Source organism: Pipistrellus kuhlii, unplaced genomic scaffold (assembly GCF_014108245.1).
Source record: "Pipistrellus kuhlii isolate mPipKuh1 unplaced genomic scaffold, mPipKuh1.p scaffold_m20_p_22, whole genome shotgun sequence".
Classification (NCBI taxonomy): Eukaryota; Metazoa; Chordata; class Mammalia; order Chiroptera; family Vespertilionidae; genus Pipistrellus; species Pipistrellus kuhlii.
The window spans coordinates 8,403,441-8,418,312 of NW_023425521.1; the positions used below are offsets into that span (position 1 = coordinate 8,403,441).

Genomic DNA, 14,872 nt, shown 5'->3' on the forward strand with positions numbered 1-14,872 from the left:
GGCTGCAGGCGGGGGTGCAAGCCTGCCACACAGTGTGCCCCCTGCCTCCGCCGCTCAGGGGCGCAGGCTGTGCGGGCCCTCGGGCACCACGCTTACCAAGTCAGACATGTTCCTGACCACGGTCGCCCATCCACCCCTCTGCTGGCTGGTGACATAAAGCCGGAGAGCCTTGTTGTTTCCGATCCTGAGGCTTCCCAGCGGTCACCCCCTGTCTGTCCCCCTCCCAAGGACACCCGGAACGACGAACACACTCCTGCCCGGGGGTCCCCGAAGGCTGCGTGGTGGGTGTTCTCTAAGCCGCCTGCGCCTAAGTCCACCCCTTCAGCAGCTCCCCGCAAACCCCCACCAAGTGAGTGAGGGAAGAGGCCTCACACCCGGCCTGGACCAAAGCTCCTCCCCAGGGGCTGCCGCACTCGGCCTGCTCTCGCCCTAGAGCCGCTGTGGCTCCCTTACTCCACAGGGTCACGTCTCCACAGGGTCACCTCTGACATGGCTGCCTCACGCCAGCCCAGCCGCTGTGTTCTGGGCCCTCCCAGTGCCTGGCCTGGGCCCGTGGCTGTTCCCCATCACTCACATCATCTTTCCTTCCTTCCTTCCTTCCTTCCTTCCTTCCTTCCTTCCTTCCTTCCTTCTTTCCCTCCCTCCCTCCCTCCCTCCTCCCTTTCTTTCTTTTTAATATATTTTTATTCATTTCAGAGAGGAAGGGAGAGGGAGAGAGAGATAGAAACATCAATGATGAGAGAGAATCACTGATTGGCTGCCTCCTGCACAACTGGGGATCAAGCCCGCAACCCGGGCATGTGCCCTTGGTCAGAATCGAACCCAGGACCTTCCGTCCAAAGGCCGAGGCTCTACCCACTGAGCCAAACCAGCTGGGGCCCACACCGTCCTTTCTTGGTGCTCCTGTTCCGTAAGGGTGCAGGCTGGTCCAGGGCCGGGGGGGGGGGGGGGGGTCACGCTCACATTCATCTACGGGTCCCATGTGTACTCAGCTCAGAGCCCGGGAACCAGGCTGCAGGTCCCCGGGCACCAGCAGGGTGGAGGCACCGAGGACAGCCGCTCTCGGGAGACTCGGAGGTCCCGGCCCCCCAGGGTGCCCACTGCAGACTTGAGCTGTGCTGCCAAGCTGGGGTGAGTCTTGAGCCTTAGCAGCACAGCTGACGAGAGAGCCCGCCCTTCCGCAGGGTCCCCAGAGGGAGTGGGTGCCTCCCCAGGGTCCCGATTTGCATGGCAGGAAGGGGCCGGGTGGGGAAGAGGCGGGGAGGGGACAGGCTGCAGCCCAGGCAGTTACACGCTTTCCCTCCAGGAGCCTCTGTCCTCATCGCGGGCTTGGGATCCGAGACCGAGGGGCGGCCATGGCCAGGCTGGCGCTGCGTCCTGTGCCCAGCAACGGGCTGCTGATGCTGCTGGTGCTTCTGTCAGGTACAGCCCCTCCACCGGGCCTGCCGCTTTCACTCTCCGTCACTCTCCTTCCACCGGGGCTGTCTCTGCTCTCGCCGCCCTCCTCCTCACACTCTCTGCCTCGCCTCGGTCGGTCTCCCTCTGCTGCCCGGGGGCCTGAGTGCGTGGGGACGGGCTCCGGGGTCTGCGGCGAACGCAGGGATCTGCGCCCCACCCCGCCCCGCTCCGGTCTGCATTGCCCGGCTGAGCCAGGCCTGCAGGGTTGGTGGTTCTAACCACACAAGAGCCAGGCCCGGGAGGAAGAGAGGAGAGGAGTGTGGTTCACCCCTGAGGACACTGTGGGGGGAGGCGGGGAGAGGCTGCCCTGGCCAGACCCTGGGCCGTACCTGTCCCAGAGATGACCTCCCCGGAGGGCCGGAGAGCTCTGTGATTTTGACCTCTCTCCGGCCTCATCCAGGTGCCTGGGCTGGGAGGCAGGCCTTCTGGGGACCCCACCCCACTCCGGTCTTCAGAGCGGGGGCCGGGGAGGGCTGAGGGGTCTTACAGCCGCTGTGTGGGGAGGAGGAAGTGCCTCTGAGAATGCTGAGGGTGGAGGGTGGCCAGCTCCGGGGAGAGGTCCTGACCTGGCCCGCCCACTTCCTCCCCACCCGCAGGTGAGCCTGTGTTCGCAGGACCTAAGGACGCGCCTCGGAATTCCCAAGGTCAGCAACCTCCCCCGGCCCTTCCGAGGGCAGGATGCCTGTCCAGGGCTCCTCACTGTCCTCTGCCTGACCCTGTGCCACTCACTGTCCTCTGCCTGACCCTGTGCCCTTGTCCCCTGGGCCTCGCTACCCGGAACGCCCAGCCCTAGCCTGCTCTTCTCCCCTCCAAAGCCTGGCTCCAAGGCCCCCCACCCCCCTCCCTGCCAGCTGTCATCTCCGCGAGACTCAGTGTCCCAGGCCCGCGCCTGAGGGACTGGGCTGGTCAAGCCGGGGGGTCAGATTCAGCCCCAGACGGAACCCCTAACCTTAGGGGCTCTCGGATTCCGAGGGGGGCCTCTCGCTGGGACCAGGGAGGCGGGTGGGTGGGGAGAGCATGCCAAGCGGAGAAAGAAGGTTTGGGAATAAAAAGCAGAGCAGGTCCACGCAGCGGGACAGAGGGAGGTAACGGACGAAAGGGGGTCCTGGGATCAATGTGGGGCCCTCATTGCCGTGGGACGTCCCTGAGGGTTTCAGACGGAGTGGGGCAGCCCAGGCCAGGGGGCGGTGGGTGTACGGGCCAGGTGGGAGGCTGGGGGTGGGGGTTGGGGGTGAGGCCTGGTTCAGGCTGCTGGAATGGGCATGGGAAGGAACCGAAGGTTCCAGGGCGCTTCTAAAGGAACATCAAGCCCTAGCGGGTTTGGTGCAGAGGATAGAGCGTCGGTCCAAGGACTGAAGGGCCTCGGGTTTGATTCTAGTCGAGGACATGTACCTCGGTTGCAGGCTCCATCCCTGGCCCCAGTCAGGGCACCACACACGTGGGAGGCAACCAGTCGATGTGTCTCTCTCCCATCAATGTTTCTCTCTGTGTCTCTCCCCCTCCCTTCCACTCTCTCTAAAGATTAATGGGAAAATATAACATAGTCTCAGGTGAGGATAAATGAATAATAAAGGAGCATCCGATGTCGGGAAGGGGTGGGCCTGGTGGTTTGGCCTGTGGCCTCTCACGTGGCTCCGCTCCCCGACGCCAATGCCTCCTGATGGTCCCGCACTCTGGGAAGCAAGGGCAGACCAGGGGGCTGGACCAGGGGCAGGTGCTACCCACGGGGGCAGGGGGAGGGGGCGTCCATAGTAGGGCTGACCGCCAGCCAGAGGCTGGGAAAGGTGGATTTTGATCCTGGCCTTGTCGCCCACAGGAGGCATTTGCTCCTCGATCTGGCAGTCCCCCCGTTTCATGGCCAGGAAACGGAACAGCAACGTGAACATCGTCTGCTTCCTGGAGGTCACGGGCAACGTGAGCTGGCTCTGGAAACAGGATATGGACTCGGAGCCTAAGAATCTGCCCGCGAAGCCGGAACACTTCAATCAGACCCAGGGCCCGTCCAACGCCACCCTCACCATTAAAAACATCGGGTCCGAGTTCAACGGCATCTACTTCTGTCGGCACACACGTGCGGACGGGGTCCAGGAGGATGGCGGCGGCAGCGAGCTCCGAGTCATGGGTGGGTGCGGGGCCCGCCCGCCAGCAGGGAGGGGAGTGGGAGCGGACGGGGCCGCGGGTGCTCAGGAGCCATCCACAGGGAGGGGCCACACTGAGGAGGAGGCTGTGGCTCTGGAGCGCCCAGGACAGCCGCGAGGGGTGCAGGCCCCCGTGTGGCTCCAGCTTCACTGTCCCCGCCCCCCTTCGCCCCCCAGGGTTCAGCTCCTTGAACCAGCTGAAGCGGCGGAACACACTGAAAGACGGCATCATCATGATCCAGACCCTGCTCATCATCCTCTTCATCACCGTGCCCATCTTCCTGCTGCTGGACAAGGTGACCCAGGGGCGGGAAGGCCACCGCGGGCAGGCCAGACAAGGACAGGGTCTCCCCCTCCCAGCCCCAGAGTCTGCCATCATTCCTTCCCGCCTTCAGTTGTTCGTGCAGAGAGTTCCTCACCTCCTGTCCCCTGACCCCTGACCCCTGACCCCAGGCCAATCTCCCTGGCCCTCCCCATCCTGGCCCAGCCAGAGCCAACACTCTGCTCTCCATCTCTCGCCCCTCCCTCCCCCTCCAGGATGACAGTAAGGCCGGGATGGAGGAAGACCACACCTACGAGGTAAGGAGCAGGGTGGGCCGCAGCACCCTCTGTTGGCGTGGCTGGGGAGTGGCCAAGGCCTAAGCTCCCTTCCCTGTCTCCAGGGCCTGAACATTGACCAGACGGCCACCTACGAGGACATAGTGACTCTGCGGACGGGGGAGGTGAAGTGGTCGGTGGGTGAGCACCCAGGCCAGGAGTGAGGCCAGCCCTCCCCAGGCCCCTGGGCACAGCCCCTTGGCCTCACTGACTGCCTCAGAGCCGCCCGGCTCCCAGTCCATCCCCTTTCCCTTGGACCCCCTGTTGGCCTCCCGAGCCGGCCCACCAGATCTGCCTGCCCCTCCGGCCCCCGGCCCCCGGCTCTCGCCAAAGGGACTGGAGTGGAAGGGCCACAGGTCAGTGACTTGCAGCAGGGAGTTCTCTGGTGACAGACTGGGCCCAGCTTCCTCGGGGTGCTATGCGGGGACCCACCTGCGCTGAGGACAGGGAAGGCGTGGACTGGTCCGGACCCTGCACATGGACTCAGAGCAGAGAGCTTCCTAGGAAGCCTGGGAAGGGCCCTGGCCCACCCCGACTTGGCCACGGATGGGCCACCGAGGCTTCATCCCTCTCCTGCTCTCTGCCGCCCCTCCCACCCCGGGGCTCCCAGCCTCGAGCCTGTTCTCCCACGGAATAAACAGCGTGTCTTACGAAACCACACCCCGGCCTGTGACATCTCTGAGTGCGGGGTGGATGAGAGTGTCTGGTGGATCACAAATGTCTGGCACTTGCACCTGTGGGTGGGCGGGGACAGTTCCCATGGGGCTGAGGGACCTCTCCTGGGCTCACTGGCTACTTCTCTCGGAAGGTCAGCTGGGACATGTCCTCCTTCAGCCCCCAGCTCTGACCCCAGCAGGGCCCAGCGAAGCTGGAGAAAGATGGACTGGGCTGGCCCTTCTCCTGAGATTCCCGGCAGCCAACCAGCAGTGCTTGAGTCCTGCTCTGGGGGGCAGGGATCTCAGCCCTGAAGGAGCATTCCCTCCCCTCCCCATCCCAATCGTACTGTCCTTCAAGTCCTCCACCTACCGGAAGCCCTCCCAGTGTGCCCAGTCCCTGCCCCTCCCTGGCCAGGCCCCAGCCTCTGCAGCTGTGGCTGAGCTACAGCCCCCCTGCTGCCCACACCAGCTTTGTTTTCCAGTTAGGCTGGAAGCTGCCTGAGGGCAGGGATTCCCCTGCCTCTACCCCCACCCCCACCCCGCTGGCCCCCACTAAGCCTGCACATTTACTTTATTTATTTTTTGTTGTTTGACCCAGAGCCACGTGAGAGAGGCTCCCAGAGAGGGAGGCTTTGTGGTGGCACATTCTGGGGGTGCCTTAGTCAGGTGACCCCTTCATTTTCCAATCATCACCTCCGAAGCCCCTGAGGCCTGCAAGGTCCCCACAACACGGTCCCCAGGGTCCTGCCAATTAGAGCCGCCAGCTGCCGGGGTGCGTGGGAGCAGCTCGCAAAGTGCAATTAACCAGGCCATGGCAGCGTGCACAGCCGGGCCGCGCCACTTCCGGCTGCCCTTGGGGAGCCCCTCACACACGGCTTTGCCATTCACGCTCTGGATTCAGGCGGGAGCCAGCCCTGCCCTCAGGGAGCCGGAGAGCCAAGGCCAGCGTGTGGGGCCCGGGAGAGCAGCTTCCCCCTGTGGCGAAGGCCCCGCCCTGGGGCTCCAGGTGCAGCTCTCCATGGCTCAGCGATGCCGCGTGGAGCCAGCCTGCGCCGTGCGGGCCGTGCCGGGCCGGGCCTGCTCCCTCCCGCTCTCTGGGCTGCCACAGGGAACTGGCTTGTTTTGGCATCTGCCTCCACTGAGCTGGAGCCCTTCCTCTGCAGCTGCTTTGCATAGTGGCACTAATTCTGTCCTCCTGCCTCCACCAGGGACCCCGGGCAGCCCAGCCGGGCTGGGGGCGGGGGCAGCCTTCACTTCTCCCCGCCGCGGGGTCTCCCCCTGCTCGGGGCAGGGGCGACCTGAGTGAACCGGGCCTTGGCTTTGCCGAAAAGCAGCTTCATAGCTTTCTTTGAGTCACTGAGCTTCCCTAGCGCTTTGAAGTGTTGTTGGCGGAGAGTCACTTGAGCAGCGAGGCCTGCCGGCTCCGCCAGACACGCCCCCCTCCAGGGCTTCTGCCTTCCGGTGGCGATGAGCAGCCATCCCTGGTCTGTTTTTCTGTTTTGAGGTGCCGTCACGTCTGACTTGGGCGGCGGAAACAAAGGTGGGAAGGAATCTTGGCTGAGGGCAGGGAATTGAGCAGGTGCTGTTTGTGTTTTCAAACTATCCGACAGCAAAAGTGGCTTTGTTTTTCTCCTTTCCGTGGGTGTGCGGTTTGTAGCACGCAGGCAGGTTTGTCTCACCACCACCACCACCACCACCAAGATTCAGAGCGTGAACCAAAGTCTTTTACTGCCCGCCCCCCTCCCCCAATATTGACAAATTGAGCACCGCTTAACGCCAATTCGATTTCATTGAGCACCTCCAAGCCCCTTAACATGGTCTTTAAAAAAAAAGGGGGGGGGCTTTTTCTTTTTCTTTTCTTTTTAAAATATATTTTATTGATTTTTTACAGAGAGGAAGGGAGCGGGATAGAGAGTTAGAAGCATCAATGAGAGAGAATCATCCGTCAGCTGCCTCTTGCACACCCAGGTACATGCCCTTGACCGGAATCGAACCCAGGACCTTGTAGTCCGCAGGCCGACGCTCTATCCACTGAGCCAAACCGGTTTCGGCCCTTTACATGATCTTGCTCAGTGTTCCCTGGGAGGGCTGTCCTCGGCGTCAGTTTGCCTTCGCTCACAGGCCCCAGAGCTCCCAGGCCCCGCTCCCCCCTGGCGGGCCGAGGGCCCAGCTGGTGTCCTCCAGGAGCCCAGTGTTGGCCGGGCCGCTGCTTGGCCCTCGCCCTCCCAGAATGCAGCCCTGAGGGTGGGCACCTGCCCCACTGCCCGCTGGGGGAATCCAGCAGGGTCCCTGGGGCCCTGGGGCCCTGGGGCAAGCGCAGGCTGCTTCCTCCTTCGCGCACTCGGCTTCCGGCCCTCTCGCTGCAGGTGCTGCGAGGCCTGGGCCCCTCGGACCGGGGGTTTGGGTGTTTTTCCAGCAGATTGGAGGTGAGAGAAAAACAAAACAAGACGCGAAGAGCCGCCCCTATCAGGGTGTCACTGGCAGGGAGGGTGGGTCCCGGGCAGGTGTGGGGCCCGCGGGGTCCTCTGTGAAGGGCCTCCACGCCGTCTCCGCACCCGGGGCGCGGGCGCAGGATCCTGCCCCGCGTGCCCGGCTCTCCTCGGGCAACCTCAGATCCAGGCTCACGGCGATGACCTGCCCGCCTGGGCCCCTGCTGCCCGCGCCGCACCTGGCGATGGCCCTCAGGGACCCGCCGGGGACTCGGCTGTAAACACACACAACCACCACCACCAGCACCACAGACCTCCCACCGGGAAACGCAACAAACATCAAACCCCAGGGTCAGAGTAGTCTGGGAAAACACGTTTCAGTGGATCCTAATGCAAATTTCAAAGGAAGAGAAAGAGAGACACTAACACCCCTTTCTCACGTGGCCCGAGTGGGAGGGCTGGCCCCTCGCGAGGTCCTGCTTAGGGCTCTCATCCTGAGCGTTGTGGGTCCGGGTGGACTGTGCGTGCACTGGGATCAGCATCCGCACGCCCGCCTGGTGTCTGGTTTTTCCATTTAAACGTTTCGCATGAGGATTGCCGTACATTGCAAGATCCTGCTCTTGGTTTTTCTTTTGTTTGTTTGTTTTTACTTGTCATTTTAAATCACTGCACTATGTGAAGGACATCGAGACACAGCGTGGCCTGCCTTGTCCTTCCTGGCCGGGTGGGTAGCTGAGCTCTTTCCTTCTAACCATTCAGTCCACGCAGTGGGTGCTGGCCGAGTTCCTGAGCCTGGGACCATGCCAGCTGCAGTCCTCCCTCCCCCCCCCCGCCCCCACTCCCCCAGACTGTTCTCTCACCCCTCTATCTTAGCCATTTCCTTCATGGCAGTTTTCCCTATGGGAAATGTCTATATGGGTTTTACCGTTCTGTATGTATTCATTTGCTATTGTCTCTCTTCCCATAGCGTACCAGGCGTCTTCAAACTACGGCCCGCGGGCCACATGCGGCCTGCAGAGGAGTCTGATCCGGCCCGCCAGGTTTTTTGGGCAGTGAGCGCAGCCGAGGTGTTACAGTAGGAATTAGTAGTTCATATAGTCCGGCCCTCCAGCTCTCTGAGGGACCGTGATCTGGCCCCCACTTTAAAAAGTTTGAGGACCCCTGGTTAGACAGTGCATTCCAGCGGAAAAAGGATCATGCCTGCTGTTCTCTAGGCATGCCTGCATGTCCATCTGCCTGGTACAGTGTCTGGCATATGGAAGGAGCAACAACTGCTTGTTGAATCAGTTTGTACATGAATAAGAGAATGAATGAATGAGTGAGTGAATGGAAGGCATGAATCCACCTCAAAGCACCTACAGTCCCCTAAGGGGAATACGACATCCACACATAGCCACAAATAAGGGGAAAGGAGCAGAGTTATTTCCAGCTGAGATGGCCGATCAGGAAAGCACCCGGGCTTCCCACAGCTGCTGGACACACCTTGGCTCTCATCCCTTCTTCTTCTACCAGCCTGTCTCCCCGGGAACAATCCATCCAGGGGACACGACTCAGAAGCCCAGGCCCGCAGCTTGCTGTGCGTGTCCAGGTTGTCCCGAGATCCTGGGCCAGTTGTAAACAACACCCTCCACGGCCCGACCTCCGCGCCCGAGGCCTCTGGCGGGCCACAGGCCCGCTGAGATAAGGGAAGTGAAAGCCCGATGCACACTGAAACGTGCAACGCACATGTGAGGGATGAGGTGGCGCGGCTCGTTAAATCCCGCTCCGGCGGGTTGTTTTTCTGCCACTTTTCTTGTCGCCTCTGGACCTCGTGCTGGGCTGCAGGTCCTGTGGTTCCTTTGCCCCCACCTGCCTTGACCATCTGCGCGGAGACGAGACGCCGCCCTGCTAGCTCTGCCTGGGCCTGGCAGCGCCACCATCTTTCCCAGATGAGCTTCTGAGGAGCTGGCGCAGAGGGAACCCCGGGCCCTGGGCAGCCGTCACCCGGGAGCGGAGGCTCCGGGCACACCGCTGTCTCTCTCTGCACCCGAGTGTCCGCTGTGAAACGCGCCTCCCCCCTCCTCCAGCCAGCACAGCGCCAGGCACATGGTGGGCGCTCAGAAAGGTTGATCTCCTTCCTCATCTCCTGGACGAGCCCCCGGGAGTCCCCGCATGATATTCTCTAAGGACTCTGGCTCAGTGCCCTGAGCAAGCGTTCAGCACCAGGCTCGAAGCAGGGAGGATCAAGTGGTCCCGGGCATCATCCCAGACTCTGGCCTCGAGGAAGGCAGGAGAGAGTGCCAGGGGCGAGTGTGGGTCTCCAGTGACGGAGGGGGAGCAGAGAGAGCTGCCACCAGCCCCTCCGAGACTGTGCCTAAGCCCGGGATGAGTGTGACTGTGAACAAGGAGATGGCTGTAAGCCCCACAGACTTGAACCTCGGAGTGGCTCCTGCAGCCTGAAAGAGGCCACTTTTAGATCAAGGACAGACAGGAGAGCCCTGACTGGTTTGGCTCAGTGGATAGAGCGTCGGCCTGTGGACTCAAGGGTCCCAGTTCGATTCTGGTCAAGGACATGTACCTTGGTTGCAGGCACATCCCCAGCAGGAGGCAGCTGATCGAAGTTTCTCTCTCATCGATGTTTCTAAGTCTCTATCTCTCTCCCTCCTCTCTGTAAAAAATCAATAAAATATATTTTAGAAAGAAAGAAAGAAAGAAAGAAAGAAAGAAAAAAAGAAAGAAAGAAAGAACAGAGACGAGAGCTTCCACAGTAGGTACAGAGATCCCCAGAGATGGTCAAATCTGGAAACACGAAGGAAAACATCCTGAAATTCACGGTTTCCAAGATAAGGGAGGGGTTGCTCTGAGCCGTTCACCGTAGACCTCGGAGGTGCTGGGCCCAGGTCCCCACTGGCCACCATGCGGGGGCCGTTGCTGGGCAGTCTTCGAACCCGGGGCAGCTAGGGCTCTGGCCCCAGGTGGTGCCCCAAGAAAGGGTAGGTGACTCCCCCACTGAAGGGAAAATCCTGTCTAATTCAGGGTTTATCTTCCACTGGCGATGAATCACGCCTGTGGGCCCCATCGCTAAGCAGAGGAGAGGATCGCCAGCGTCCACCCCACACCCTTCCGTTCTTCCACGGTAGCCTTTCTGTAAAGTGTATCCCTGGAGGTCCGCAGAGTCCCCTGGGCCAGCCTAGTCCTGGGGTCAACAGGAGCGGGTTTGGCGAGAGGAGACGCTCTGTGTCCTGGCCAGTCCCCTCTGTGCCTGGCAGTGACCTGCCTGGCGGAGCCCCAGCCGCTCCCTGTTGTGCCCTGCGCGTGCGGCTCCGCGCACTCCCCAGCCTCACACCTGGAGGGGCTGGGGCTTTTCTCCCATGGTGCTCAGCTCACATACAACTTCCCCAGCATGAGCCAGAAGCCTGTGGTGAGGGGTTCCACATCAGTGCCCCTCCCCCAGGTAACGGAGGAAGGAGCAGCGGAGGCAGAAGGCCGTGAAGAGCTCAGAGACCCTCCTCCACTTCCCACCTGGCTCCTCCCCCTTCCTCAGAGCCTCTGGCTTTGCTGCCCACTCAGGCTGATCCTGTGTGGGGACAGCTCCCACAGCCCCCCAGCCCCCCCCTCCTCCCCCCCCCCCCCCCCCAGTCCTCCCTAGCGGATAATAAACCCAGGGCCCAGTTCAGGAAGGACGGGAGAAAAGGGAGCTCTACTTTCTGGTCCTGAGAAAGGGAGGTGGAAAAGTGCAAGCATTCACCTGGTGGCTGTGACTTTTTGAGGTTGTTTGTCAACATTATAACCAGCCACCTCTAGAAGGGTTTGCTTGCTTGCTTTCCCACACTCAAGGGCTAAATGTCCTCAGGCTCAGGGGCAAAAGGTTTAAAGGAAGGAGAAGGCGTTCTCTCCTGCTCTTATTCCTGGCGGGAGATTTAATGCTGGTCACCTCCAGATGCTAAGAGAGCCAGGACCCTGGGCAGCAGGAGGCTGAAGGCAGCAGCCCTCGCCTGCCCGGCCCTAGCCTAGCCTGCTGTGTGGTCTCCAACATGCGCCCTGTGTCTCTGGGCCATCCTCAGCCGGGAAATAAGGGACAGCAATCTGCCCTTTGGGAGAGAGCAGAATGAGGCTAAGGGACCCTAGTCATTCGGGGCAGGATCCCCGTGTTCAGAGGGATGTGAAGTTAAAATAACAGTGGTGCCCACCCAGTCTGCTTGGGAGAAGGGGCTTGGGATGATGCCATATTGGATACCTGCTGCCTTGGCCAAGGTAGCTCGTGCAAGTCAAACTGTAGGCATGGGTGCTCTCTGAACCTCGGTCTCTTCCTCTGTGAAATGGGCTGATAGTAATGCTTCTTTCACAAGTCAGTCGTGAGGGTCAAATGTGAGAAGCCATAGACATGCTCTTCACAATCTGATGAGGTTTATACCAATATCAAACGAAGAGAGAATGGGAGGAGACTGCCATGAGTGGAGAGAGCATCTTTCAGGGTGCTGTACCCCGAGTTCCAGCATGGGGGCCAAGCCTCAAACTCTCAAGTTCTCTTCCAACTTTGAGATTCTCTGAGGGTGACAGGGCTGCGGGAGGAAGTACTTGTGGTACCGGTCTCCTCCCTGGGTTTCCGCTTCTTAGTTTGTATCTCCGTGTAGGTTCGAAGCAGCACCCATACCTAAAGTTTCCGTCCTTTGCCCAGCCACCTGGGGGAGCCCCAACACCCAGGGACAAGGGAAGGCAGTGTGTGGGGCCAATGCCCTCTAGTGGTCAATACTAGCACTGCATCTTGCTACCAGCAAGACCAGGAGGTGAGATGGTCTTGAGGATGGTGATAGAGGCCAAGATAGAATCTGGGATGAACTGCGCCCCCAAACCCCAGAATCTATTGCTGTCTTGATCCATTTTCCAACACATACATTCTCCGCGGCGTGTTGGAGGGAACTGTGGGAGGAAGAGAACAGGACTACAGCGAGGAAGAGCTGACACAGCTCTGCAGGCACAGCCATCATGACATAGACCCCCTCTGGACACCTGGTGGGCAGCTTCACAGCAAAACCCTCCGTGGACTCGGATTGCTCCCTTCTGCCACGCCCCCCCAAAGAGAGGACAGGTTGGGTAATCTCCCGAGGTGAGACCCGGTGTGAGCAACCCTCACGCGGCTGGTGACGGTGGAGAGGGGGGAAGCCGGGGACATGACCCCAGGAGAGGAGCGGGAACAGCCTGCGTGGGCGGAGGCTCTAAATTATCCATCAGCAGAGCCCGTCAGTGGGCCTGTACATAAATGCATAGAAAACACAGGGGGGGGGGGGGCAGAGGGGGAGAGAGATGGGGCCAGGGTATAAAAAGGGTCCCCGAGGGACCCATTCCAGGATCCTAGGACCCAGCTCAGGGACCCGTGGACAACTCTCCCAGCTGTAATGGCTGCAGGTAGGCACTTCCAGCCCCCTCTCTCCCCGGGGCTTGCTGGGTACTAGGGGGCAATAAGGGAGCCCTGTAGGTGGATGGGGCCCTAACCCTGGGCTTGGGGGTTTCTAAAAGAGAGCATGAGACATCCATGCCCAGACATTAGGCCAAGTTTAAAATGTCCTCAGCCCCTGGGGGGTGGGAGGGGGGCGGTTGAGGAGAAAGGAAGGGCCCCGGGCAGGGAGAGGCCTGGCTGGAGACTTAGGCTCCCTGCTCCCTGGGCCTCACCCTCGGCCTCCTTGTCTCTCTAGGCCCCCGGACCTCCCTGCTCCTGGCTTTTGCCCTCCTCTGCCTGCCCTGGCCGCAGGAGGTGGGTGCCTTCCCCAGCATGTCCCTGTCAAGCATGTTTGCCAACGCCGTGCTCCGGGCCCAGCACCTGCACCAGCTGGCTGCAGACACCTACAAAGACTTTGTAAGCAACCCGGGAGGCCGGGTGGGGGGGTGGTGGCAGGAAGGGCTGAACTCCCCGCTCCCCCCACCCCGCCCAACATAAGCGGAGAAAGTGGGTGAGTTCAGGGCGGTTTCGCCATGGCCTGAGGGGGGTTCCGAATGAAGCGATGGGGAGCACGTGCCCGGCTCAGCCGGGGCGATCATTCCCTCTCGCAGGAGCGCTCCTACATCCCGGAGGGACAGAGATACTCCATCCAGAACGCCCAGGCTGCCTTCTGCTTCTCCGAGACCATCCCGGCCCCCACGGGCAAGGAGGAGGCCCGGCAGAGATCCGTGAGCGGCCCCGACGCCCCGCCCAGGAGCAGGGCCGCCCCCACCGGGCCGGGCGCCTTCTCCTCGGTGGCGGGGGTGGCGGAGGGCGCAGGGATGGGGGGAGGCCTGCTGAGGCCGGCCGTTGGCGGGGCTGCCCGGTGCCCACCGTCCGCCCTCTCCCCGCAGGACTCGGAGCTGCTCCGCTTCTCGCTGCTGCTCATCCAGTCCTGGCTCGGGCCCATGCAGTCCCTCAGCAGGGCCTTCGCCAGCGGCCTGCTGCTGGGCATCTCCAGCGGCATCTACGAGAAGCTGAAGGACCTGGAGGAGGGCATCCAAGCCCTGATGCGGGTGGGGACGGCGTTGTGGGTCCCCACGCCGGGGCCTGCTCTCCTGTCCCTGGGCCCGGAGCCCCGGCTGGCTCAGCTGAGGGCACGGGGACGAACAGGCTGGAGAAGAGAGACGCTGCTGCTCTGTGCAGCAGCCCAGCCTTGGCCCAGGAGAAACCCTCCTCCTCGTTTCCCCTGGGGGCCCTCCCCAGCCTCCTCTGAGCCCTGGGGCGGGGGGAGGGATATGGAGGGAGAGGGAGGCGCAGCTGGCCAGGGCTGAGTTCCTGCTCTCCTTCCCTTTCGCAGGAGCTGGAAGATGGCAGCTCGTACTCGGGGCTGATCCTCACGCAGACCTACGACCGGTTTGACACCAGCTTGCGGGGTGGCGACACCGTGCTCAAGAACTACGGGCTGCTCTCCTGCTTCAAGAAGGACCTGCACAAGGTGGAGACGTACCTGCGGTTCACCAAGTGCCGCCGCTTCATGGAGAGCGGCTGTGCCTTCTAGCCCCAGGGCCCCCCCGACCCCGGAGAGGGTCCCTCCCGCGCCCGCCACCCTTTCCCAATAAAACACATCTGCATCAGACTGTCTGAGGAGGAGTCGTTCTGTGGTGAAAGGGGTGGGGGATCCGAACAGGGCAAGGGGCAGGTTGGGAGGACAACCTGCGGGAATCCTGTGGGGTCTGTTGAGAACCAGGCCACACCCAGCTGTCATCCATTGCACCCGGAGGTTGCTGGTTCTAATCCTGGTCAGGGCACATGCCCTGGTTGCAAGCTCGATTCCCGGTAGAGGGCGTGAAGGAGAGAGCGGATAAATGTTTCTCTCTTGTTGATGTTCCTAATGCTCTCTCCATTCCTGTCTCTGAAATCAATAAAAACATATTTACAAAACACAGACACACACACACACACACACAAAATGGGCCGCTGCATACCTGACCAGGTTCTTCCTGAGTTAGAAGCTGACCCTTCACCCCTCTCTGTTGGACGCCAGTCCACTCCCCAGGTCCGTGGTCCCTGCTTACTGAGCAGTCATAGGTCAAAGCCACCCTTAGAAAGTACCACCCACCCAGCACCCCAACCCAAAACCTAGCCCCCAAGAGTGGGAAGAAACAAAAGCATGACAGCAGTAACTATCAACAAGTG

General features: G+C 61.4%; 2 protein-coding genes across 2 annotated transcripts; both read left to right on the plus strand.

Moving 5' to 3' along the window:
• Nucleotides 1-1,247: 1,247 nt before the first annotated feature.
• Nucleotides 1,248-4,851, plus strand: CD79B (CD79b molecule). Its single transcript, XM_036451045.2, has 6 exons — nucleotides 1,248-1,422; nucleotides 2,055-2,102; nucleotides 3,275-3,580; nucleotides 3,774-3,892; nucleotides 4,134-4,175; nucleotides 4,259-4,851. Exons 1-6 carry the CDS (start codon nucleotides 1,356-1,358, stop codon nucleotides 4,355-4,357), a joined length of 681 nt encoding a protein of 226 aa, XP_036306938.1. The 5' UTR covers nucleotides 1,248-1,355; the 3' UTR covers nucleotides 4,358-4,851.
• A 7,716-nt stretch (nucleotides 4,852-12,567) lies between these two features.
• Nucleotides 12,568-14,266, plus strand: LOC118726382 (somatotropin). Its single transcript, XM_036451098.2, has 5 exons — nucleotides 12,568-12,663; nucleotides 12,951-13,111; nucleotides 13,306-13,422; nucleotides 13,588-13,749; nucleotides 14,034-14,266. Exons 1-5 carry the CDS (start codon nucleotides 12,654-12,656, stop codon nucleotides 14,232-14,234), a joined length of 651 nt encoding a protein of 216 aa, XP_036306991.1. The 5' UTR covers nucleotides 12,568-12,653; the 3' UTR covers nucleotides 14,235-14,266.
• The last annotated feature ends 606 nt before the right edge of the window (nucleotides 14,267-14,872 follow it).

Excerpts from the sequence above, each read along its gene's own strand:
- LOC118726382 (XM_036451098.2), top strand. Across the intron at positions 13,112-13,305 it reads CAGACACCTACAAAGACTTT|GAGCGCTCCTACATCCCGGA; the intron begins GTAAGCAACCCG and ends TCCCTCTCGCAG. Across the intron at positions 13,423-13,587 it reads AGGAGGCCCGGCAGAGATCC|GACTCGGAGCTGCTCCGCTT; the intron begins GTGAGCGGCCCC and ends CTCTCCCCGCAG.
- CD79B (XM_036451045.2), top strand. The coding sequence starts at position 1,356 with ATGGCCAGGCTGGCGCTGCGTCCTGTGCCCAGCAACGGGCTGCTGATG. Across the intron at positions 3,893-4,133 it reads TCTTCCTGCTGCTGGACAAG|GATGACAGTAAGGCCGGGAT; the intron begins GTGACCCAGGGG and ends CTCCCCCTCCAG. Across the intron at positions 4,176-4,258 it reads AGGAAGACCACACCTACGAG|GGCCTGAACATTGACCAGAC; the intron begins GTAAGGAGCAGG and ends CCCTGTCTCCAG.